This window comes from Astatotilapia calliptera, chromosome 10 (genome assembly GCF_900246225.1).
Source record: "Astatotilapia calliptera chromosome 10, fAstCal1.2, whole genome shotgun sequence".
In the NCBI taxonomy this organism is placed as follows: domain Eukaryota; kingdom Metazoa; phylum Chordata; class Actinopteri; order Cichliformes; family Cichlidae; genus Astatotilapia; species Astatotilapia calliptera.
Genome location: NC_039311.1, coordinates 25,790,843 through 25,816,576, shown reverse-complemented (window position 1 = coordinate 25,816,576; position 25,734 = coordinate 25,790,843). Strand labels below are relative to the sequence as shown.

The 25,734-nt window shown below is 39.0% G+C and overlaps 1 protein-coding gene across 12 annotated transcripts in view; it reads left to right on the top strand.

Annotated features, from left to right (window-relative positions):
• Positions 1–25,734, top strand: part of ncam1a (neural cell adhesion molecule 1a) — a 268,916-nt gene that overhangs the window by 169,136 nt on the left and 74,046 nt on the right. For all 12 annotated transcript variants that reach the window (XM_026181160.1, XM_026181159.1, XM_026181161.1 and 9 more), the window contains exons 2-6: positions 16,951–17,025; positions 19,291–19,500; positions 20,119–20,262; positions 24,133–24,270; positions 25,120–25,237. In XM_026181160.1, the coding sequence (XP_026036945.1) occupies positions 16,951–17,025; positions 19,291–19,500; positions 20,119–20,262; positions 24,133–24,270; positions 25,120–25,237 (685 nt within the window). The remainder of the gene's footprint in view (positions 1–16,950; positions 17,026–19,290; positions 19,501–20,118; positions 20,263–24,132; positions 24,271–25,119; positions 25,238–25,734) is intronic.

The window sequence follows — 25,734 nt, the reverse complement described above, 5'->3', positions numbered from 1 at the left end:
AACAAACCTCAAAAGCTGAATATTTCAGGATTAATTTTGTGCTGATTGTAGTCAGAGTGGTGCATAGGTGTGCATAGTGGTGCACATTTGTAAAATATAGGAAGATATGTGATCGATTTGATTTAATAACGTGAAATGTTTGAATATTCAACTGACTGATTATTAGTTACAATGAACAGTTATCAAAGCTTAACTGCTAATCTTTCACTAGTAGAATTCCTGCAGACTGCTGAAGTATTTCTAATATTTCCTAGATTTCTGTGTATACTTCCAGGTTAGTTCAGATAGGTGTGGTCTTCTTTTAAGTTCCAAAGTTCACGTAGGCATCGGGGTGGCGAAGTGATTAGGGAGACCTCCCTTCAATGCAAAGTCAATATGAGCATGACCGGGTCCATGAGTGCAGCTGTGTAGAAGACAAAGCTTTGACCTCGTTGTTGAGGTGGGATGGTAGAAGGAGTTTCACACAGTGACGCATGTAGACGAGTGTGCTTATTACCACTGCTTGCTTGATTTTCTGTGCCATTTGAAGTGAACATAAATTCACTCCTCAATAAAAAGCCCTGTTCTCTAAACTTTGCTTTATAAAGCCTTTGAAAGATCAAAATGCTAAACTAGCTCAGGCAGCAATTATTAATTGAACATTTTTAGCAGCCTGGAAATAATGAATGTACAGCTACAGAAGATAACCTCAGAGAATACTGCCACTTGATTAAATGCTGTTTCCAAGAACTGAGGGCTATGCTAAAGTTAAACAGAAATGGAATAGAGAAAACACAAGAGGACAAATTATTGTGCTAGTGTATATTTATATTTAATCATATATATAGTCATAAAGTCTTGGATAGTTCTTGATATTTTATTACATGAGAAGTAGTGGCAAAAGGAAAAACTTAAATTCAAAAATTATATTCAGAACCATGTGCCCGATTTAAACAAATGATTCTTTAATTTTTACAAATAATTTGACAACACAGCCAATAAAATTCTTCACATTAGGAAATGACGGTATATCTTCCAAAAACAGAACAAAGGGAGTATGTGGATTGTACCTTTTCTCCAGTTTTATTTATTGAACACACCATATTATTTTATCATTTTTATTTATATCACCAAATCAAAACAAAGGTCATATTAAGGAGCTTCATATTGTAAGGTAAAGACTGTAAAATAATGCAGAAAACCCCAACAATCTGGCAACCACATGCTTGCTCCCCCTATGAGTAAGAGTGACAAAGGGAGGAAAACCTTCCTTTTTTATGTGATTTTATGTGATACACTGCGCTCAAAAATCTGTTAAAAATTTTTCTAGTATGACTTTGGTAAGCTACGAAGCCGCACCGCTTGATGGATTGTCGGAGCAGTGCGGCTACCGTAGTCAGGAGCCTCGCGGAGTAATCAGCTTAGCTCACTAGTTTACACCTAAACATGATGTAGCATGTTCTGACTGAGGGATTTCTGAAAAAATTAAAACGTGAAGCTCTGCTATCACTCCCAACATAAATGAAGACAGAAAACTAAACAGCAGTGACGTTTGTAGGGTTACTGAAGTTGGACTAGCTGGTATATAATGATGTGCTACAGTATATCACTCACTGAGTGAGATGACAAATGTGCTTCAGGAACACAGCCCAGACATAGAGCTGGATTAAGGTCCCTCCATTGCAGCTAAAGGATATTGAAGTTGCAGCTGTGCATGAGTGACAGACAGTGTCTCAGTTGCGAGAACAAGTTCTATTTTTTGTGACCAGTATCGTCCATCTCCCAAGTGATACTTTGCAAAGGTGGCAAGAAAGTCATGTACTCTTACGATGTGTATGAATGTTTGAGATAAATATCCTTTTGTTAGAAGCTTTCATCATGGCAAGTTGTGCATGGTCAAATGGAAAGGTCCTAGTGGAAAGAATTAACAGGCCACTCTCAATTATGTATCTCAAGCAGCCAGTGTGGAATCCCCATCCATTATAAATCCAGAACCACATCCCAGAGGTTACAGCCTCTGTTTCTTAATATCTACTCTGACTCCTTATGTCATCAATGGATACATGAATGAGGGGTTCTTTGGTTTGCTTTTATGTCTGTGTCGGGATGATATTGAGAGTGCTTACAGAGAGCAGGGATTGTATCTGGTCCTTTGAGGCATGGTGTGAGGAATAAGCACAGAACTGGCCAGGGGCTGTAAAACAATTGCAAAAGATTCAATTGGATTTAAGGTTAGCCTCTGTTCATGGATCCTGCCATATCCAATCCCCTCTACAGGCTCAGTTTCATTCAGTGGACTATATAAGGCTGAGGCCTCTGTGTCTTGGTCACACGCCACGCGCTATTTTGCATGTATACATGGAAGTCATCCACAGTTTGCTATGAAAGTGCTATGTTTAGCAGATTTAAACACCCATATATCACTGTCAAGATAATTGCAGTACCTCTGTAAAATCACCCGTAACAAATGAGAGCATGTCTGAAAGAATTTCTCACACCGGCGGGGGCATTGTTAATGCTAGCGTTTCTCTAAAGAACGTGAAGATCACGTACTGCACGAACCACCTTGTTTCATATTTCAAAGAAAACGTCCCACTGCGTTGCTGTGAAGCTCAAGAACGCGAATAACAGTGAAAATATCACAATATTTCTGAATTCTATCCTGAGTAGGAAACAGAATTTATGAACAGCTCTTTTTGGTTTTTGTTTTTGGTTCAATGATATCATCCCCATTGTGTAAAGCAGGCTGTATTTCTTCTGTCTTTCTTGTTCTCCTACTTATTTTCTTAACCAATAAAGTGAGTGATATACATATGTGGCTCACATCAGTTTTGGTCAACAAAGAAGCTACTTGTAAGAGGTGCTAGGAAGCTATCGATGTGTTGGTCATGATAATCTCTGAAGCATAGCAGTTCACCTTGTAAGAAGATGGTGTCACAGTTGGTTCTGATTTATACAATTTATACATCCCTCATTCCTGTAAGGTGCCTGAGACCTTTTGTAGCTGCTTTTGAACCAATTAAATCACACACTACCATTTATGTTGACCTAAAGATCACCTAGCCAAAATATCTCTTGCGCTGCATAGCCTACAATCAGCCAGGAAAGAGTCATAAAGGAAGTAAGTGAGCAAAAATGCCAGTCCTTTATAAAGGAAGGCCATCCACTGCACGAGTGGGTTAGACTGATAAGAATAAAGTCTTAAACAGGGGTCAGCTCAGCTCCCAGCTCTCTGAAAAGATCGGCGTTGTTCATTCTCTGCCATTCTTTGCACCTTTCATTTGTGGCATATACTGTCCTCCTCTGGCAGACTGACAGAATTTATTTTGTCATTGTGATAACTGTGTTTACTACTTGGAGTGTATGAGCTTCTGAAACATGCCGATTTTGTTTCTCAGAAACTGAAATGTTGGATTCTCCAAACTGTTGTTGTAATAGACCCATTTGAACGAGTTTTCGGATTTCTGCTCAAAACTGGCCCCGATTTACACATTTGTTGTGCAGACATTAAAGTGTGATTTATATCTGGAGAATATTTTAGTCTAAGTATGGATGGCGATAACCACTCAATCCTGGAGCCAAGGGGCTTTGAGGTGCCTCGAGGCGAAGTTCTGGCTGACTCAATTTCTGCAAGTTAATCTAAACCAGTCGCTGCCAAAAAAGCCTCTCGGATCATTAAACCACTGTCAACAATTCAGATGAGGAGGCTACTGGTCCATGAAGGATAACACAACTCCTGTTAGAGCTTAGAGCCAGAATAGCATTTAAAATTGAATACGTTTCATTTTGGAACACTGAAGTTATCATATAAAATTTATTGCTACAAGTCCACCTACGAATGTCACATTAGTGTTAAAAAAATGATCACTACATGTCATTGAAAAGATGAGCACACATTCCAATCTCTGAGATTCCCCTGAGCATCTACACACTTTGCAGCCTTTTTCACTTGTTGTATTGGCTGTGCAGAGCAAAAAGAAGAGTGAATGTTGGACTACCATTCGTCAGATATACAGAAACCTTCCTGCAACTCTCAGAACTTTGTAAATAGGCAATTGCTTTTCTGCTTTGGAAAGCAATTTCTTTCTTTAGCCAAGAAGCGAGTTACTGTAGATAAAGGATTTTACATCAAAACACAGAGTAGAGAAAACAATTGTTACTGTAGAGCCAGGATTTTGAGTGAAGTGTGAGCAATACTGGATTACAACCTGTGCACAGCAGCTAACTTTCATGCTGCCCCAGACACTGGGACCCGAAGAGGCTTGGAGCTCACAGTATTCCAATCAGTTTGTGCACATTTGATTAATTGCAAATTTGTTTGTAAATATGGCATGGAAAGTAAAAGGACGATATGATTGGAGGTGATGATAGGGAGCTTTAGGTGACACATTTTATTGCATTATCTCGGGCTGAAGGACAGTTAATAATAGTGTGAATAATTGCAGTGTGCATAATTTGACATAAACTGCATCCAGCCAGTGTAGACTTGCTACTTGGGCTTTGTAATAGCAAAACAAAACCTGGTGTACTGTGAGGAGCACAACCTTAGAACAAACAAGCAGTAAAAGAAGCTTATAGAATCAAGTTCTTTTGCTAGTAATGTTCCCTTTCGCACAGGTTTGATGTGAGATGCATTCAAACTCACTTTATGGCTTCAAACTGGAGCTTTACTGTAAACAAAATGGGGTCATGATTCAGTGAAAGATAAACTGAATGTGAACAGAGAGGGCAAAAAATATCTCAGTGGGATGCGCTGATTGTGTTTCCTTTTGAATGTGGACATGAGCGTGAAAAAATCTCTGTAAAAGAAGCACTTTGGCATTGTAAAGATTGTTTACACAAACTGCTGCTGTACTTGGTGTGTTGGTCTTTTCGCCATTAGTATGCGAGGGAGTATTCTGTAGCTCTGCAGTGATTATCAACTTGGTGAGATGCAGGGCCACTTCAGGGTCAAACAACGAAAGAAGACAGGGGTAGTGGTTTAACCCGTTTGGCCTCATTAGTTAATTAGGGTGCAGACCGGCAATTTCACTCATACTGGCCTTTGGACATACAGGCGCTTATGTAGATATTAGACGGACTCTTATTATCTGTCTAAGTTAAATGCATTTTTACATGTACAGTTAACCAGTGTTGGGAAGGTTACTTTTAAAATGTATTCCACGACAGATTACAGAATACATGCCCCAAAATGTATTTTTTTAATGTTCTCCATTACGTTACTCAATAAGTGTAACTCATTCTGAATACTTTGGATTACTTAATATATTATCATGCTTTTTACAACTTCATAAATGTAACATTGCTGTGTGATTTATTACTATTACTGAAGGCTATACCATACCAATAGCAACTAGATTTTTAAATCTTAATATAAAATGAGTAACAGTAGGGTGGACATTAGGTAAGGCTGCACTTTTTGCAGCGATCTCGTATAGTAAACTATTCCGCGCGTATATAAAACAGGGTCGTGGCTCCGAACTGTAGTAAAGGGACCTCTGGCTAATACATTGGGATTGTGTCGGGCTCGTAGCCGAAAACTAGCTTTACTTTGTTGTGTGGGTCAACTTTGCTAGCGAGAGAAAGAGAGAGGCGTTGAAAGGCTGCTCCAACGGAACTTGTTGTTTCGCAGGAAAACACGAACACAGTGTACAGCCGAGTCTTAATAGCTTACTTACAGCTGGGCTCGTCAGGCACTCTTTTTGGCTGCAGTGGTTATTATTATATTTACATGCTTCCATTTCCCGTTTCTGCTCGGTGACAACTTGTACTTTTCTACTCTTTATCTCCCTCATCACACTCTCAGACACATAACGGGTATGGCAGTCCATGCTCCCTGCAGCACGGACTACACTGCCCATGAGGCTAAAATTCGATGCCTGTAACAATTCGATGCCTGTAATACTCTGCCTATTGCCTTCATATTAAATAATTTTTGTGAATAATTTTTTAAAATATTTCTTCACATCATTATGCGGGCCACAAGTCCAGGTCACATTTTGATTGAGACACAGGCATTAGAGCCTCTTAATGCGTGTTTTGTTTGGGTATCCACCGGCGTGGAATTACATAAAATAGAGAGGGCATAGCCTTATGAAACAGGAAAATATGTCGTGTAATCCATTCATTTCAACAAAGTAACTGTAACGGAATACAGTTACTCATATTTTGTATTTTAAATACGTAATTTAAAGTTGAATCTTTTCCACATTTCGTCTTGGGTACCTGCCAATGATGCTAAATAAAAATGCAACAAATACTAAAATTTTGTCCTTTAGAAGGAATTTGTGAGTCCATTTTATGTTTGCTGTACTTTCCTGTAGACCAGTAGCTCTTCTTCTTCTGTTTCTTAAACTTTTACTCAACGCTGGCTCCAAAAGGAAGTTAATTTCTACATCTGTTAAGTATCTACATGTGCGCCATGCACCCATAAAGACTATGGATCCACCATGCTAACTGAGCTTGCTGGTGATAAAATGGTCACAGCCGTAGAGGTACAAACCAAGGGGTGTTGTCACAGTTACTAGTTGTAATTACAGGTGATGCCAAATTGAAATAGTAAGGGCTTTTTTAATTACTGGAGGGAACTTATGGCTTCCAGGAGTCAGGAAAAAACAGGTCACCAAAATTGCATTTGTTCTTGGGTTCTTGTGCGCTGATTGAATTTTATGTATCTGTTTTTTTTTCCAGAGGTTTAGTTTAAAAAAGTTACAGCGACTCAGTAGAACAGAAGTTATTGTAGGGATGGTGTGTTCAATAAAGGATATACAGTTTGAGAATACCTGGTAGAATTCTTGCTAGAAACATGGAGAGAAGTTTCTTCAACTTTGCAAGGGTCTCAATAGAGAGCACAGGTGTGATCCTGTGAGCTCTATAGAAACGTTATTCTCTTATCAAGCGATATAAGTAAACTTTGCTTGACTGACAACGCTTTAAGTTGGGAGAAGAAGGCTTTGTAGACAGACCAGAGATATGCGGGTGAGGTTTTATCTGACATTCGTACTTCCTCAGTGATTAACACTTTATTTTTTTCAAACCTTGGCAGGATCTCTGCTCAGGAATTCTGAGCCTGAACTCTTCTTTAAATCAAAGCAACATATCCACTACTTTAAAGGCATAAAAGCCTGTAGAAGTACCTCATACAGAGAACTAAAACCTGAAGGGACGAAAAGGCGTGCACGTCACTCCATGGCTCTTTTTTTTTCCATTTTAATAAAGCTTGGATTTTTTTATTTTAACTTTGAAAGAAGACATTGCAAGATGCCAAAAGAAAGCACAGTAAGACTTCAGAATGGCCTAGAAAGACCAGCGCTAGTGCAGACAGAGTATTTTCCTTTTTCAAAAATGCTCTTTTGTTACTTGAACCCATTTTTTTATGCTAATGTGATTATTGTTTTGTTGAGAAAATCTGTTATAATTTCTGCCCTCCCTTCACCTAAAACATATTACATTTTCTTCTTCCGAATTAAAGCTTGGCCTCACTTGTATTGCTTTTAATTATATTGCACCAGGGGATTTGACCTTGTGACAGAAAGACCCTGCTGAAAGTTAATTGGTAGGAGCTGTGGCATATTCAGGTCAGGCCAGATTCAAATTACTTGGAAATACTTTTCATGATCTGCTTTAGCTGAGAAGTGCAATTGGTTGAGTGTGTGAAATGTAGGACAATAATCTGAAGCTTTGGAGAGCTAACCTTTGAATTCTGCCAGTCTCCACGTAATAATCGGGATGACCACTAGTAATGGTATATTGTGCGTGTTATAACAATTATAAACAAGCTACTAATAGTGTAATGGAATTATTACCATGTGAGACATCCAACTTTTTCCTATTCCTGATCCGATACAGAAATATTAGCTTAAAGTATGTACTGATGCTAATTATTGATCTGATATTATTATAAGCTGTTTTCCTAAAATACCAGAAATCATTCCGGTTCAACTCAAACATACCCAATTTAATAAAAAAAAAAAATGTTGCAAAAAATCACAACTATAGCGTTTAAATTGACTGAATTTGTACTTATTAGTTAGAAAATAAATGTAAGCAGGACTAAATGGATAAAACTAAAAATGTATTTGTGTTATCCACCTGTCATCCAGCTCACTGTGAGTCATAGACTGCTGTGTACTGCTGTCATTTACGGTCACGCTACTTTCTCCTTTCCTCCTCAGTCTGCCACACACACGCACACACAGACACACACGTGTATCTAAGTGACTTCAAACTGGTGTCACTTTGCCATTAGCTTCCTCCGTGCTACGTTAGCTCTCCCAGTAGCAACCCACAGCTGATGATGCACGGTTGTTTCCTATCCAGCCTTTCGATTGGACCGATACCTGATTGCACAAGTCCAATATTTGGGTGCCTAACCATTACAGAGCTTTATTAATGCTGATCCAAGTTTGTTCTGTATGCACATATAGGTTTGTGTAAATATTCATGGCTCTTTAGGGGGGCATTGTCAACTTTGGTCAACCTGTATAAGTTCCTCTTCACCCGGTGAGGCGGATGTGCTGTAAATTTTCATGTTGCCCTTCAACATCCTGAGAGATTGACTCCAGATGAAAGAAACCTGCTGCTTTTTCTATAGCAAAATGTCAACGCTCAATAAATACATATTTAACCACAGCTATCAGAAGATGATCAGTTTCCTTTGTCGATCCTTGAAATCTTACTTTCCTACTTGTATGCCAGCATAAAGCTGAAATTCCAACTTTGTTCACACAATATTTATAAAAATGGTGGGGCACAATGCCAAGCAACTGCTGAGCACAGTCTTGCTCCTCAGTGAATGACCCCTTTCAGTGTTTTAAATGACCATATCTCCTTTCCTTAGGAACCACCCAAGAGCTCTTTAGACAAACTTTTTACACGTTTTTACTCCCACTGCGGGTGAGGCCAGCTACTCGGTGGTGTAATGCATACCGCAGCCTATAGCGTTGATACAGAACTGTAAATGTTTGCCTTGTGTTTTGTAATCTTTAGCCATTTCCCCTTTTATTACCACAGTCGGCTTTACATGTAATCTCTTCACAGCCAGACCTCTTGCCGTAGCCGTTTTCCCTTCGACTGCCCTCTCCAGCCTTTCAGCCTCTTGCACAGCATTCTCCTCACGATTTGTAATTAGGTCCTGTCAAAACGAGAAGGCTTAAATTAGTCAGATCAAAGAAGGACATACTGGCCTCTGTTTAATATCCAAATATTTATGAGGGAAGAAGAGCCTTTATTGGAAATGTATCACGGTGTTGTGTATTTTAAGGAGGACAGATTAGACTACGCATTTTTCATCAGAACTTGAGGGCAAATATAAAGTTTGAAGTTGGAAGTAGCCTTTGCTCACACAATAGTTTGCCTCAAACTTTAGTGCAAAAACAATCTGAAACGTGTGAATTCTGCAGCACACGTTTGTGCTCTTCCACAATGACTTTTCTCCACTTAAAATGCACTTGGAAGGCAACTCAAGTGCTGAAGGGTTGGAGGGGATGCTGGTAACAACCATAATCCCGACAAAGCTGATGCGGTGAATGACTGAAAGATGTGAGGAGAAGGAGCTTAGAAGGTAACACGTCTATGTCAATTTGATTAAGGCCTGACACCCACACGCAGCACATGGAAACAGCTGCTTAGTATTTTGTGCAGTGCCTCAAAGTGCAGCAGGTTAATGATAAGTGGTTGAGACACTTTGGAATGTGCGTCTGTAAGGCTAATTTATCTGCTACTGAAAAACAAATTAGAAGCGTAATGTTCAAAGTTAGCTGAGGTAGGAAAATGGCTTTAACAACTGTTATGTATATTCATTGTTTACTTGCAAAACTCGTTTCCTTTTGAAGTTCCAGTAAGTGTTTAGAATTACTTCTGGGTTATACTTTTACTAATAGGAAGTTTAAGCTATAGCCTCAAACGTCAACAAATCAAAACACCAAAAGAGGGACTATATTTTATCAGAATATAAGAGACAACATGTACAACATCTGGCTTTAAGTTCTACATATATATTGATTAAATTTCATTTTACTAAAATGTAAAAGTACTGTAAACGCCAAGCTGACTGGAGTCTTGCAATAGAAATGCAGCTCGCTTAGGCTTTCTTTCAATCAGTATACACTGCAGGAAAGATCAGAGAGGTTGTGTTTTTCAGGGCAAGGAAAGGACAAAAACAAAACGACATTGATGGAAACTAATAACAGGCCACAACCCCCTTTGTGTAGACATCTTGTAAAGGTTATCAGGGTGAAAAACTGCTAGAAGTAGTGTGAGTTGTTTTTGTGGATTGATTGGCAAGTCAGAGAAAGTCAGAGAAGTAGAGTGAAAAAGTTTTAGAGTGTTTGAGGAACTGAAACTGAGAAGTAATTGTGGGAATGATGACTTAGATGGACTTATGGAAAGAATGTAGGTTTTGACAATTGCTGCTAGAACTCTTCTCGAATTTTGTAGAGAAGTTTCCTAAAGTTTGCAAAGGGGTTCAAAAGGGAGCTTAAGTGTGGGTTTGTGAGGTGTATAGAAATTCTATTCTCTCGTCAGGCAATACAAGCAGACTTGACTGATAAAGCTCTGAGATGGCAGAAAATTTTAGGCTAGATTTTATCTGACATTTATGCTTCATCATTTAATATTTTAGAAATTCACTGTTGCTGCTAAATATTGTGTGATGGATGAGAAGTATTAGAAATAATAGTTAATGGAGACGTTTTTTAAGGCTACAGCACTGTACTGGTTGGTGGTTTTTAGGTTTGTAGAATTTTGAGCTAAGATCATTGACCGATTTATGATGATGGCATGATGCTGTTATCAGCTGATATTAGCTATTTGCTGATCAATCACTATAGGCATTTAAAAATTGTATAAGGGGCAAGAGAAACACCCTTCAACCAAGCTGACGTTCCATACTTTATCCACCAGAGGGCACTATGCAACTTCCCTGTTGGTAACAACAACCAGCTAATCCAATCAGATTTAGGCTAAGCGTAAACAAGTAACTTAAAAAGATAAATTTGTTTGTTTTAGAAATATTAAAAATTAAATTATAATCATATTAATCTCTGACTGACAAAATAGTGGCTTAAATAATTAAACTCGCTATATAAATAATATAGCTATACTATAATATAGCAAATATAATCTTCCTCCAGTGTATCAAGAAGGATGCTGCAAAATGTTTTTTGCAAATTGCAGTTTGAAAAGCAACCAGAAATCCTTATGCCTTAGTTTAATAGGGCATATCCAATAACAGTTTCAAAATAGAGTTTGACACTTTCCTGTCTTCTTTCTCTTTCAAATGGAAAGAAAAAAGTGTCCCAAAATATTCATATAAAATGATGGAGCTCTAATTTGTGATCAGAATTGCCTCGTAATATCTCAAGAATTCAGCTATTTCCTCCTCCAAACAGCCAGATGGGAATTAAGGATTAACCTGTCTAACCAATTTAGTATTAAATTAAGGAATACAAAATCTCAGAGAAATGTGTTTCCAGTTGGAAAGCTTTGAGAGGGTAACATTATGTGGTTGGCGTGTGCTTGGAACCTTCATGGCTGACATTTTGACATTCTTCCAGCCGCAGGAAGAAAAGAGAAATGTAAATCTTGGACACAAATGACGACATTTTCATCTGTTCTTGTACGTCCCCAGACGACGGCTTTTCAAGCATATGTGCTATTGATGTGTAGCCCTACACAGCACTGTCTGCTCCATAGTGTGTGCTTACTCCGACATGACTTGCATGTTAAGCACCAACAGCTGACTGTTGTAGCCTCCTTGTAATGGAGCCAGTCACCACAGGCTGCCAGGCTGCAATTAGGCATGCAAACCTCCTGATCCAAGACGGGACAGAAGCTGCTTCAAACTTCAGGTTTTTTCCCAGCCAACCTGACAACTTCTTATTTGTTCTCTTTTCAAATTTGCACATCCTAAAATGAAGTAATGACAGCAATGTGGCCGTGTATAGATACTTGTGCTCTTACATAATTTGGCATTAAGGAACTCTGTGGTTTAGATGCTTAAAGAATGTTTACCAGCAACAGGCTGTAAACTCCATAATCCTCTTGCTAGAGAACAGTCAGCACTGCCATTTTAGTTTTGGTCATTGTTACTAAAGCCTCACAGGCATATTTGCTTCAAAGTATGGACAGCTTAGCAGTAGATTAATACACTATTACTAATCTCGCCTCTGAGCTTACCATAAGTAGCTCAGCTTTTTGGGCTCTTCCATCTAACTTCTTTTCTTACTTTGTCAAATTAATAGCATAAGTGGTCAGCACGGTTGGCAAGCTGTTCATGCGTGAATGGGCATTTGTCTATGTGTGGAAGTGTATGTCGCTAAAGAAAAGGTGTATAAATACTGTAACCCTCATGTATGGTCCATGACAAGGGAGTAACCTGCAACATGAGCACTGAGGTTTGAGTGTGGAAGCTGCCATGTGTGGTTAAACAGTTGGATACAGTAGAATAGAAAGGCTATGCTAAAGAGAGATGGGGTAATTTTTATTTATGCAAACTCAGAGGTCGAAGCTGAGCTGCTATGCTGTGGGTGATGTAAAGTGAGATATTCACCACCTGTGCACAAACTGTTCTAACGCATTACAAATATTTAAAACAGCAATTTGGCCATCGGTGCTTAAAGAAATGTTGTATTTTTGTTGTTATTTTCCTGTTTGTGCAAGAGAAACAAAGAAATCGAACATATGAAAAAGTTACTCAAGTCTTTTGACTCGCTGTAAACTAAAATACAGCCGTTGCAATCGATACATAGAATCTGATGACTGACTGAAGTTAAGCCCCTAACTTCTCTGGTCTGCTCATTAGCTACAACATGCTTCTCTAAAAAGGGACACAATGCTTAATTTAGCTCCGAGATAAAAGTTGTTGCTAGAATGGAAGACATGTGTGCATGCTGCAGTGCATCTGATTGCAACTGTGAAAATTATACAGCATCTTTCTGCCATCTGTGTTTCTCTGAAGTTTAGATTTACATTCATTTATAGAATTTTTTTCTGGCCCAGCTTACCTTCAGTATACTTTTATCTCTGTGAAAACATGCGGTTGCAGTGACAGTAAATTCTGTTTATTAAAAAGCAAGGTGATGTGGTTATTGTGCATGTGCGTTAGGAGTCGAAGGAAGACTAAAGGGAGACTCTTCAGAGTAGACAGAGAGGTTTATGAGTCTTTAGAGGACTGGAAGTGAGGGACAGGCTTAGAGGATGGGTATTAGATTGGTGTCATGAGAGAGCATGTTAGGGCAAAGATAGCTTCATCCTTTATCTGAGCTCTCTCCTCACAAAACCAAGCACTTCTTTCTTTCCTTGCTTTTAATGGGGCGATCGTGGCTCAAGAGTTGGGAGTTCGCCTTGTAATCGGAAGGTTGCCGGTTCGAGCCCCGGCTTGGACAGTCTCGGTCGTTGTGTCCTTGGGCAAGACACTTCACCCGTTGCCTACTGGTGGTGGTCAGAGGGCCCGGTGGCGCCAGTGTCCGGCAGCCTCGCCTCTGTCAGTGCGCCCCAGGGTGGCTGTGGCTACATTGTAGCTTGCCATCACCATGGCGGATGACAGGTTGTGTAAAGCGCTTTGGGGTCCTTAGGGACTAGAAAAGCGCTATACAAATACAGGCCATTTACCATTTAATCTACAACACATCACTTTTGCTTTTATGCTCCATGCTGTATATTTAGCTGTGAGATGCGTGAGGCAATTTCTTTGTTTTTTTTACCTGCTATCTTATGCCACTAAATCATGCCTAAATATATAATTGTTCCCTTTTTCCATTGTGCTCATAATTGTAATGGAAGCTAATGTTGGATTATTTTAACATTAAAGTTTTTTATGAAGAATATCTTTTATGTTTTTACAGTCTTAGGGCATCTGGATCATATCATTAGATGCAAATTGCAAATGCAGTTAAAATTCCCAGGAGCATTTCATTTGAGCCCAAATTGCAGCAATCAGATACTTTTGAGTGTTCTGGGTGTGCTTTGCATTTGTCTCACCCCAGCATTGATTTAGCATTAAGTTACTTGTGTAATCTTTTGATCCTTGCAAAACGGTTTAATCTAGGAACCGCATCCAACCAAAATCCCTATCTGAAAACTCATTACACCTTTCAAAAACAAGATCTTTAAAAAAGCAGCTCTTCAAAATCACACCTTTTTATTTTTGTTTGTTTAAATAACACATTTCAATTCTTTCACAGTTAGTTTTGTATACTATAGATCACACCTGGAGTCATCCCCCTCACTTGAATTTCTTTGCCAGTAGATTCGTGACTGAAGCAGGGCTGCGCTGCTTTTTTATTACTCTGAGCAGAAGCTTAACATTACCCATCTGGCACCGGGGTAATCAAGTTTTGATTTCGATTCTGATTTGATTGATTCTCAGAGCTGGCTCTCATGGAATATTCAGCTTCTGCCTTATATTTTGATGCTGTTGAGATGAATATGAATAATCTTAGGTACGAACTGCTACAAAGAGAAATAATTCACTTTGTAGTTAGTTTGTCAGCAGCTTTATGTTTGTGTCTTTGACAACAATAGTGGGCCTGGGGAGATTCTTTACAATACTGCAAATGACAAGTGAGACAAATGATCAGCAAATCTTTGTTCTGTTGTGTGCAGCGCAAAGTGTTTGGTGTGTACTTACTGGTACCCACTTTTGAAAGTGCAATTTCCTCTCAGTCGATCTCATGTCACAACTCACATTTGTGCAGTGATTAAACCTGATGGCTTACCTTTACTAAATCTTTATTTTTAACTTCCATGGTTGGCTCTCATCAAAGAAACAGTCGCACTCGACACTTTCAGCCACCACTCCATCCTGGAGATACTGCACAAGTGCCCATGTAGACACACAGACTGAGAAAGTGGATCTGGGAATAGCTATCTTTCCCACACTGCCTGAACTCCTTTTTGTTGTCTTTAGTGTTGCAGATATGATCAGTTGGTTTTGGGCCAGTGTTTTTAGTCTTAGGAGGCATGGGTATAGCATGGTATCTGGGATCGTACTAGATGAGAGAAGGAAATGGATATGTTGTTGTCTTTGTATCTACCTCCAGCCTCTAAAAGCAAACATAGTGGTTTTTCATGCCTCTGCAGCCTGTGTGCTGGCTTGGAACAAAGGCTGGTTCATTCATGTGGCAGATGCAGTGTTTTACTGCAAATCAATATTTGTGTGACTTCTTGACCAAGGCATAAAGGGAATATTATTCACACTTTGAACACATGTATGAAATCAATACTTGTGACTGTCCTTGACCATGATGATTGCAGCATTTGTTTCCGGTTCAATTTAAGAACCAGTGTTTACATTTTTTTTGACGAGTAGCATAGTTATGCCAGTACCTCTCTACCGATCTATCTCATCTACACCATTGCCTAAATGCATCAAGTTGCTGCCATGTGATTGGCTGATTTGCGAACAGGTGTACCTAATAATTTAGCTGTTCTTATTTGTGGCTTTGCACTGTTCATGTGGACCATGCATTTCACAGTGTCTTACAATGTGTGTAAATATGATGAAAGGGACATTTTGGACCCTTAACAGCATTCCTGAAATGTTTTAGTCAAGCATAAAAAAAGAAGAAGAAAATACGGTTGGCCAAAACACTGAGAACCATATTGGTTTCAAAATGCTTCTAAACACAAAAGCACATTGTGTGTCTGGATGCGGTGTTCACTCTCCTCACTCCAGAATTATGGCTGAGGTAAAGCTTCACACCATAATGATGATGCCTTTACACATAAAATGTGTATAGGAGAGAAAGAGCAGCAAAGGTCTTTGATGTGACATTATCTTCTTAGTCATGCAGGTTTTTCTGCAATGGCGAAACTGTAGCATTACGAAACAATGCCACATTGTGCTGTGATGATAGTTGGCTACCTGTCTATGAATGGCAAGTCCTCGCAAACCATTCCCATGAATCTCCTGGTGAGAATTGAGCTGAGACTGACTCACTCATTTGTGTGAAGTGGCCACATGCTGGAGACTCCGCGGGACTTCTCTGTCAAGCTCCGATCACGATTCTGTGGTATTTCTACTTCACAGGCTTTGCTTTAGTCCTGTGCCACATATCATTGAAGATAGGAGTCATATATTAAACCATGTCACTCTAAAAAGTCATGAGATCCCTTGTAGTACAGTGGAGCACTGGCGAGTTAGGATTAGCTGATCAAGCCTTTGAAAATCAATTCAAATTTGTTAGGGTGCATGCAAGCGTTTCTCTCTGCTCTTTTTAAATCTCATCTCTGTCACTGTAGCTTTAGCTGATGCTGAGAGAAGATGTGCATTAGAGCCTTTATGGTATTATGTATTCTTAAGCGTCTATAAACAGAAGTCGGGATGCAAGAATGCTTCGGAGTGGCTTAGTTAGGTCGTTTTTATAAGGTGAGCAAACAAATGTTAAGTCCGCGTCTCGCCTAATTTAGTTAGGATTTGTCCTTCTTTAAGAGTTCAGTTTATCTTTCACTCTGCTACTTTTTCTTTTATGCTGCCTTCAGGTGCCAGCTTTGTGCTTTGAGTGTCAAGTGTCAGAGAGGAAATCAGATACACAATTCACTAACAACAAAAATGGAAGTGTTGGTAGCAAAAGGTACAGTTTTGCTTCCTAGGGGTAAATCGCAAATTATAAATAAGGGAAAGCAAATTCCAGAACCAACGTGTCCTTGCTCAGCAGTGCAGGTTTCAGTTCACAACATGGTGCAAAATAAATACATACGCCACAAAAGACGCATATTATTTCTTCTGTGAGTTCCTTTGCTTTGTGGGTGCAACTTTAAACTCAAACACATTTGCACATTGAGATGTTGCACTCTAGTGAGCATAGAAATTACATACAAGTGTTTGCCTGAACATGGTTGTTCCTTTGAGCAGGCATGGCCATTTCACTTTGAGTCTTGCCTTATTGTGTCTCAGCCCCGTGTCACCGTTCCTTTCGATTGAACCAGAGACTAATTTATATTTTGTCCTGTCTTTTTTTCTTCGCCCAGCTGCCATTCAGGTGGAAATTACTCCACCACAAGGGGAGATCAGCGTAGGAGATTCCAAATTTTTCATCTGCGAAGGTAAGAGTGATCTTCCTACATCCCTCATTTAACACGGCTTGATGCAAATGTCACCTCATCTAGCAATATTGGCAGTATTTATTGAGGTAATTTGATGAAAGTAATACAAGTTAGGTTAAATAATGAGATTGGTGTACTGGTGGAGGAAAAAAGAGAAAAAGATCACAAGGATAAATTGACGGGCTTATTCTGTGGAGGTGGTGGGATGATGAGATCTGAGTCATGTAAGAAATAAGACATAGAAGAGGTGGGAGAGAGGTGCTGTATGAGAAGATAATGAGACAGAGGTCTTACATTCTCTCTGTGCATTTGTCAGCCTGTCTGTGATACAGATGCTGCTTACAAAAGACAGATCTGCAGTCTGCCATTACACAACATCTTCTTACATTTAAATAACGTCCTAATTTTCTGAATAGAGATTATTCATTCATTTGGTCTTATTAACCCAGGTTACTTCTACACTACAAAACAAAGCTGATGGGGACTGAATTAACAGCATACCCATAGCCCTTACGAGGGGTCGTCCAGTATGAAAATTCAAAGCATCTCTCTCGTTATCCCGTTGATGTGAGTTACAATCATGCTGGACAATGAATGAATTGCATTTTCTTGAATTTGAAATAGAAACTTCAAAACACTGCACAGCTACCTTCATAGGACTTATGAGTAAATAGTTTATTGAACCACCTGTAGCCGGACTAACTTGAAATAATCATTTCCTACATGACTTTGTCTCTCGACAGTTGTTCTGAGGTGTTTGTGCTGATAAGCTGTATTTGCTTTTTGCAAACTGCGGTGCATTATGTCAAAGCATCTCCACTTCTCAGTTCTCCAAAGAACACTTCCAAACATCCCATACTTGTACTGTCATGAACTTTAATATTTCTTATGTTGGCTGAGACCTGCTGAATCCGAGATGCAGTTTCTCTGAGCATTGCACGGTTTGATCTTGGGGTGAATTTGCTGAGATGTCTGCTCCTGGGAATATCATGGCAATGTGTTAATTTACAGCTGAATGCTCCAGAGCAGCAAAGTGACAAAACTTTTCCTTTTACAGAGGTGCTCACACTTGCACATATCCAAGTCAACAAGTCTATTTGATTTTCAGCACCAGGCAGCTACATACCCAATTGTTATGGAAGGAGTAGTGGTGGACTGTTTTTCACAGGAATTACAAAGTCCAGTCAAAATTTTCTTTTGCATACTACATGCAATCAATGTTTTTTTTTTCTTTTTGAAAAAATAACCACTTCTCTCCCACTAATGACCTGTTGTTTCACTGCTTTTAGCAGAATGTTTCTGTAAAAATGAAGCCCTAAAAGCAAAGATGGGTGTCTGTGTGTGGAATATGAAGCCTTGACATTAAGTACTAAGTGATTTCATTCTTTGTTCTATGAAGAAATTTTTGCATTCGTTTGAACTCGAATTCCTCCGTTTGAAAAGGGTGTCAAAATACATTTAGAGCTGTTTGTGCTCCTTGAGAGAAGAGATAGTATTAATAATTTTCAGGGAAACAAAAAACTGCCTCTGCTTGTACTACTGTTTATAAAAAGATGAATAATGTTGAAACGTTGTTTGATTTTTCTTTTAGTCAAAGTTTCCTCCTACTGAATAATCCTACTGAGGAAACAGAAATAATTCATATCTCCCTTTTTATGTTTTGCTGTGTCTGTTTAGTCTTTGGCTTTACATAACATACACTGGATGAAAACAGATTGTGATTTCACAGTAATGCTTCCAAACCATCTTCAAACCAAGAATTCTTAATTTCGTTTTGATATATTCTGTTCAAATTACGATTCATTTTTAACAATTTTTATTCACATTCTCTAATGAGAACAAAGTCTAGCTCAAACCTTAATCAGCTCCACATATGCATTCATCAGGGAAATAAGGAACTACAACTACTTTATTCCAACATGAACAGATGTGAAGAATATGAATGCCAGCAATGACAGTTCTTCCCCAGGTCATCACACAGTGCAGTGATCGTTGCAGTAAATTAAGTTTGAATTTTAAATTAAGATGCACACACTAGCTTTGTAATGTGATGTAACAGGCCCATGGCATCCTCTACAAGTTCATGCTCAGAGTCAAAGCGGGAGGCATATCTAAGCTATAGCAAAACATCAAAAGCACCAAACAAGATAACAGATTTCAGTTGCAATCCTATAGGTTCTGACTATTATTTACAGGCCACTTGTGAAATTCTTAAAAAAAAAAAGTTTTGCTTTTCTATCTCATTATTTACTTTGTTATTTTCAGTGGTAGGAGATGCTAAAGACATAGACTGGTACGCCCCCAGCGGTGAGAAGATCCTTCCCAACAGGGCAGACATTTTTGTGAGCCGCAGTGATGAAGCCACGTCGACTCTCACCATATACCACGCCACCGTGGACAGTGCTGGCATCTACAAGTGTGTGGCAAAGGATGGAGACAAGGAAGCCCAGGCCACTGTCCAAGTAAAGATCTTCCGTAAGTATGACCTGGTTTTGCAGTCTTTACAGACTTTACCAGTGAAGAGTGTTATTTTTTCACATGTTGGTAGTCAACATTACTGCATAAACTGTAGTAACTCAGCCACTATCAACGCTCTCTTTGAGTAATGCATTTCAAATAGAGAGAGCCAGTGTTTATGTTATTAAAGGTAACCTGATTTCCAGCTCCATACTGTTATTCTCAGTCTAGCTTGGCAAGCTGGACTTTGGTGAGTTTATCCACTGTATGAAACCAGCCGTTTAAGCACCGTCCCTTTAAGACAGCTTTCTTCCGACTGGCTGCCCCTCTCATAAACAGAAGATTTAAACAGCAGGTGTGAGGGGTTGCTGTTCTCCCAGCCAGGGCTGTGTGAAATGACCATAATAAGAACTGAACTATAACATACTGGAAACTGAGCATTTAGCTCACTCTGAAGTTTTTGGCTCATGGGGATTATTTCAAATATACTGACCTAATTATTGGAAACTTTGGTATGTGTAATATAAACACCAAAGTGAACCACTGAAATTGAAAATGTGTAAGTTTTCACCTTTACAAATGTCACTCTCTGTGTTAATACATATAAAAATGTGTAATATGTCCATTCCCCCACAGAAAAGATCACGTTCAAGAGTACTTCCAACCCGCAGGAGTTCATCGAGGGTGAGGATGCTGACATAGTCTGTGATGTTGTCAGTTCACCACCACCCACTATTATTTGGAAGCACAAGGGCTCCAAGATCCAACCTGCCAAAGATGGTGAGTCTGTTCAAAAAAAAAGAAAAAGAAAAAGAGGGGAAAAAACACCCCACTGCTTAGCTGCTTTCTCACATCCAACCTGCCTTTCCATTCCATCTTCTTAACTCTGTGAGCAGCCACCTTACCTCCCTGCCAATGCTGTTTGCCAGTTCATGCTTTCCAATCAATTTGCCACGCTATTCCTCATCTCCCTCTCCTGCTGCCCATCATCTATGAACAAAGCCAACCGTTTTCCATTGGAAAGTAGTTTTAGACCTCATAGATGATGCGTGAACATGAAAATTGTATTTTTAGGCCTAGCAAGAGGTGGTTATTGTCACTAGAAAATGTGTCTGAGGGCACACCTGAGTTTAATTTTGCCAAATAAAGGAAAACTATAGTTGGAAAAAAAAAATCTGAAAAACTCAGCATGGTTTTTTTTAAGGAAGGAAAGTGTAATCTAAGAAAGCTTCTGCTGTCACTAACAACAATAACAGCAAAAAAACCCAGTAATAAAACCTACCCAGATTTGCTAGTTTAGAATCAGATTTTTTTTGTTGCTTTGCAAATCGTAATCATAGCATCTGTTTCGGCAATGATGAAGTAAAGTTCAGCCACAAAAGCAAAAGTTGCTTAAGTCTGACCATCGTTGGTGCTCTGTGCATAAACAGTTTGCAAACCACCTCCATCTCATGTTCTGACTTCAGGTCATACCTGACACATTTGATGCCTTCTCTTTCAGCAGAGCTTCCCAAAGTGTGGGGCCCGCCCCATAGGGGGGGCACAGAGCCATTGCAGGGGGGGCGTGGTATGAAAAGGGAAAAAAAAAAACCACGTGGACACTGCTAGCATGGGGCGCCCACACAAACGCAAAGCAGGAGGTGAAGCATAGCTGAATAGGTTTCCAAACCAACCTCATTCTAAGCCAAAGACTAGAAAATATGGTGAAGCTTATCTTCCCTTTGGTTTCACCTGCACAAGTGCCAAGGTAGGTCTCCCCTGCAGAATTGGTTTTCCCTTCGTCGGGAGCAGCGCTGGGCTGTTTAAATCACGGACAAACAGTATCCCACAGTTTTTTATGTTTTTAAACCCATTTTGCACAGAGAGGCATTTTTTTGAAAAATGTATTGATAGCAATGATGAATATTATTACAGAGGAAAAAAACAACTACATATAAAATAATTGCACCGTGACGCATCTGCCTTTGTAAATGGAGGGACAGTAACTGCGTGTGTATATGTAAGCGTGTAAAACCTGCAGATAGTCAGATTAACAGTAACAATATTTTGTCTCTATCTGCCATTCTGCAATTCATCTCATGTAAACAATAACGTGCGCACAGCATGATGTGAAAAAAGGCGCATACCTTTGACGTTGCGTGACGAACTCTGTATTCCTCGTCCACAGGTAAACGCAAAAAGGAGTTTTTAAAAAAACATCTCCGTTTTCAGTGATTCGAAACGCCGTTTACGTGTGGACGAAAGGTCCAAACGCATAGAAACAGCTGCGTTTTTAAAAACACCCGTGTAGGTGTGGACGTACCATAAAAGAGTTGTTTATTACTACCTGTAATTTATTGCAGTTTACTTGTATTTGCTTAATTGTTTACTAAATGTTTGAGGTATGAAATACATTTTTCTTGTAAAACAAAGGGGGGCCTAGCAAAAAAAGTTTGGGAACCACTGTCTTTCAGGGTGGTGAGATCTTACTATTGCTCCTCATGTCTCACTCTGATTTTGTATGGATTGCAGACTTGAGGACCCACACCTAGGACCCGCGAGAAAGAGATCTCAAACAAAAAGCGAGCTTTAATCACTTATGATTTCATATAAACAACAACAGATAATGAAAGACGATTTAAAAGAAAAATGATGGAATCCAAAAAAGCCAGAGAATGAATCCAAAGAAGAAAACAGACAGCACGAGAGGAGAAAAAGAAGCATAAAAAACACAGGCAATGCAACAAAGAGAAGGAAAGGGCTCTTTATACACTGCACAGCGATTGCGGATCACACACACGGCAAAGGAAGGAAATGTAGATGAAAGTAATGCAGAAAAATCAAACAAACAGAGGCTCAAAACCGAATTGAAACACCAGAGAAAATTAACTGTTAAAGTAAAGCAGGAAACAACCCTAATCACACAGAAGAGACAACTAATAGTAAACACATTACAGAGGAACAGTGGGGAGGCAAGAACAATAATAATAATCATAAACCCACAACAATAGAAAAACTGGAAGCAGGAAATCCTGAAACGCATAAAAAAAGACCCTCCCCCCCCCCAGCTATCAGGATCCTCTTATCTTTATAAATACACACATACATTTTAACAACATTTTTAACCTCTAACTCTTTCTTAGTAAAGGAATTTTGTGTTTCGGGAGTTAGAGGTGTTTGATGTACACAATTGGGTCTCGTTCTCACTGCGCACGGGCGATCAGAGATGTAGCTTTGATGTAATTGAACATCTATTTTATCCATATGTCACATTAGTATATCAAAAAACACTATAAAAACTTTTCAAACTCTTCTTGTATTATAATCCCTTTATCTGTTGTTTGTCCTGGGTTTTGAACCATTTCTGCTTTGCCAGTAAGCACACAGAACAAAGGTGTTTAGCTCGGCTGTGGAGGAAACTGTGAGCGTGCACATACCGAACATATAAAACTGTAAGTGTTGCTGAACACTTTGCCAAAAAAATCTAATCTAATGTAGCTGCTGTGAATCCAAGCTGTCTTCTGTGTAAAATGAAATTATGAGCTTTTCAGCATTTGGTCTCTTCTGCCCAAAAATATGAGGAGGGCCTAAATTCATGTACAATATTTGGTAATCATTTAATCTGGCAATAGCTTCCTTCTTGGGAGGAGCATTGACCAAATTGGTCCAAAACAGCCATGGCTTAGCAAGTTCAGTGAAAAACTAGGATCTAGTGTGGGAGCTGGACATAAAACAGGAGTCTGGGTTTTGTTTCACACTTGAACCGGGGACTATTTTAACCTTGAAGTAACCCCTCCCTCGGTGACCGCTGGAGAGCCTGGAGTCACCACACTGTTGTGCTAAGCCTGCCTTTGTTCTTGGATTCTTGTCAAGGAATGTGTTTTTCACTGGAAAAGCCACTAATTGTAACCGACACTGAAAACTAAAAACTGCTTATGCAATTTTCTTTAGTGCAGTCGCTGACCTAACCCTGTGCTGCAAGCTGCAGAGTTAAAAATCCCAACAGCAACTCTTCCTTGTAAAATATGTCACGGTGACCTGAATAAGAGCTGTTTAACAAAAGCGTTGTTTCTTCTTAACTTTTAGACTCCTGGATTAAACTTTAAAAGCTTTTCAACATTTCAGTCATTTATTTTTTGTACACTATGTAAATGTTTCACTCCCATGGATGGTGCGATGTGGTAGGAGTCACTGAGGTGGAATTGTTTGTTCAGTAAACTGTGTAACTCTTAAACTTGATAGGAAGAACACGTCACTTGATTGAGGCAACAGTCATTACTAAAATTAATGAGTCCCCTGTGTAAATTGTGGATTTTAATAAGTGCTGGATAGTTTTTCTCAATAATGTGTGAAAAATAACACCAGGTTTCTGTTAAGACAGCTCGCTGTGTTACTGTGCATTGTTTAATTAGAGCTGCAACTGTTTGTCAAGGATCTGGGTTTGATTAAAACATTGATAAAATATGTTTACTGTAGCCAGAGAGTCATGAAGCTCTCTCATCTAATAATTTGATTACCAGGAAGGATTTTCTCAATCTTGCCCCAACTGATCATCTCTTAATTCATAGAAGACTTATTAAATCACGTTTCTTTTGTTCCACTGTTTTGTTGAGAATGTAATCTTCACAATCTCGAACCTTTGTTCTTTGTTCTTTTTTCCTTTTTTTGAAGTTCGATTTAAGATCATGGATAATGGCCACCTGCAGATCCGCAGCATTAAAAAGACAGATGAGGGCAACTACACTTGTGAGGCTCGTGTCATGGCCAGGGGAGAAATTGACTTCAAGACTATGAAGGTCATTGTTAACGGTAAGCAGTGTATACACCACCTTCTATGCTCTGCCTGCCCTGCTGTTTCTCAATGTGTGGCTTAACAGAGCAGGGTTCAGTAATGAGCCAGATGGCTCTAAAACCCTTAAAACTTTTTTGTTGCTCCAATGATAGTTAGATAGTTAGTCAGATCATCTAGCCATCTTTTTCAAGTTTCTGGTTTAGAGAAACACATTCAAACAACTACAGACCAGAATGACGAGAAATTGATTTTAAATTTGTGGATTTCTCAGAAAATGTTGCAGATGCTCTGACCTTTAGTAGCAACATTATCCCCAAATTGCTTTTAAATATCAAAGTCCTTTAACTATCAGGATGAAGAATTTTGAAAAATCTATTTAAAAAAATGATTTTGGGCAATTTTCTTGAGGAAATATCACTTCTTAAAAGCTACTCTGTAGATTTTCAGGGATAATTGCATTTTTATTTTCGAACCCTTTGACTAAATTAAGAAATAGACGTGTAACTATGGGAAATATCGTTATATGTGTGTGAAATATGTTCATTTCAGCTATGTTGAAACATCCAGTCTGTTTTATCACGACTCAATGGAGGAAACTTGAAGTGCATTTTGGATAAACTTTACTACAATTACATTATCCCCATGTGGGTTCGGTAGTTGTTTAAAACAAGTCAAACCAAAAAGGTTTTTTTTTTTTTGTGAACGTTTTTTCAGTGTTTGGTTAATTTTATATGGAATGTGCAAAAAGAAGTAATAAAATCATTTATAGGTTTTGAATCTACATATCTAGATTAAACCTCTTTAAATATAATTTATAAATACACATTAGTTACTTGAAATTCAAATTAATCTTGTATCTTTTTCAGTGCTTCCCAGCATCCGTGTCAGGCACCCAGAAGTCAACGCTACAGCAGACGTTGGTAAATCAGCTTTACTGGCTTGTGATGCAGATGGCTTCCCGGAACCCACCGTGACTTGGGCACAGTACGTCATTCAATCTTGTTATCTGGCTGTTGTGACGAGCAGAGTTCAGATTTACCCCGGATCACGTCAGGAGAAATTTTGAGCTTCCACAAAAAATGAAGCATTTTATTTATTCTTTTTTTCATCTTCAGATCCTCTTGTTCTTGACCTCGAAACAAGCAATATTAGTTAGAGCAATGAAATGAATAATTATGAATTACAAACTGTTATTCTTGGTGCACAGTAATCCTTCTCAGGTCCAAAACTTCAACGACAAACCAAAAAGAAACACTGACGTCAATACAAATGACCCCCCCCCACCCCCCTAAGTGGCAATCTGCCAAGCAGGTAAAAGCAGCCTGATAAGATTAAGCTGAGATGAATGATATTTGCAGCAGAGCAATGGAAGACAAACTATGCACTATACAGTGTACTAGTACTTAAAGCACATAGAGGGCTTTTATTAATTCCAGCTTTTCAATAGAAACTCATTATAAGTCACACTCATTAGTATTCAT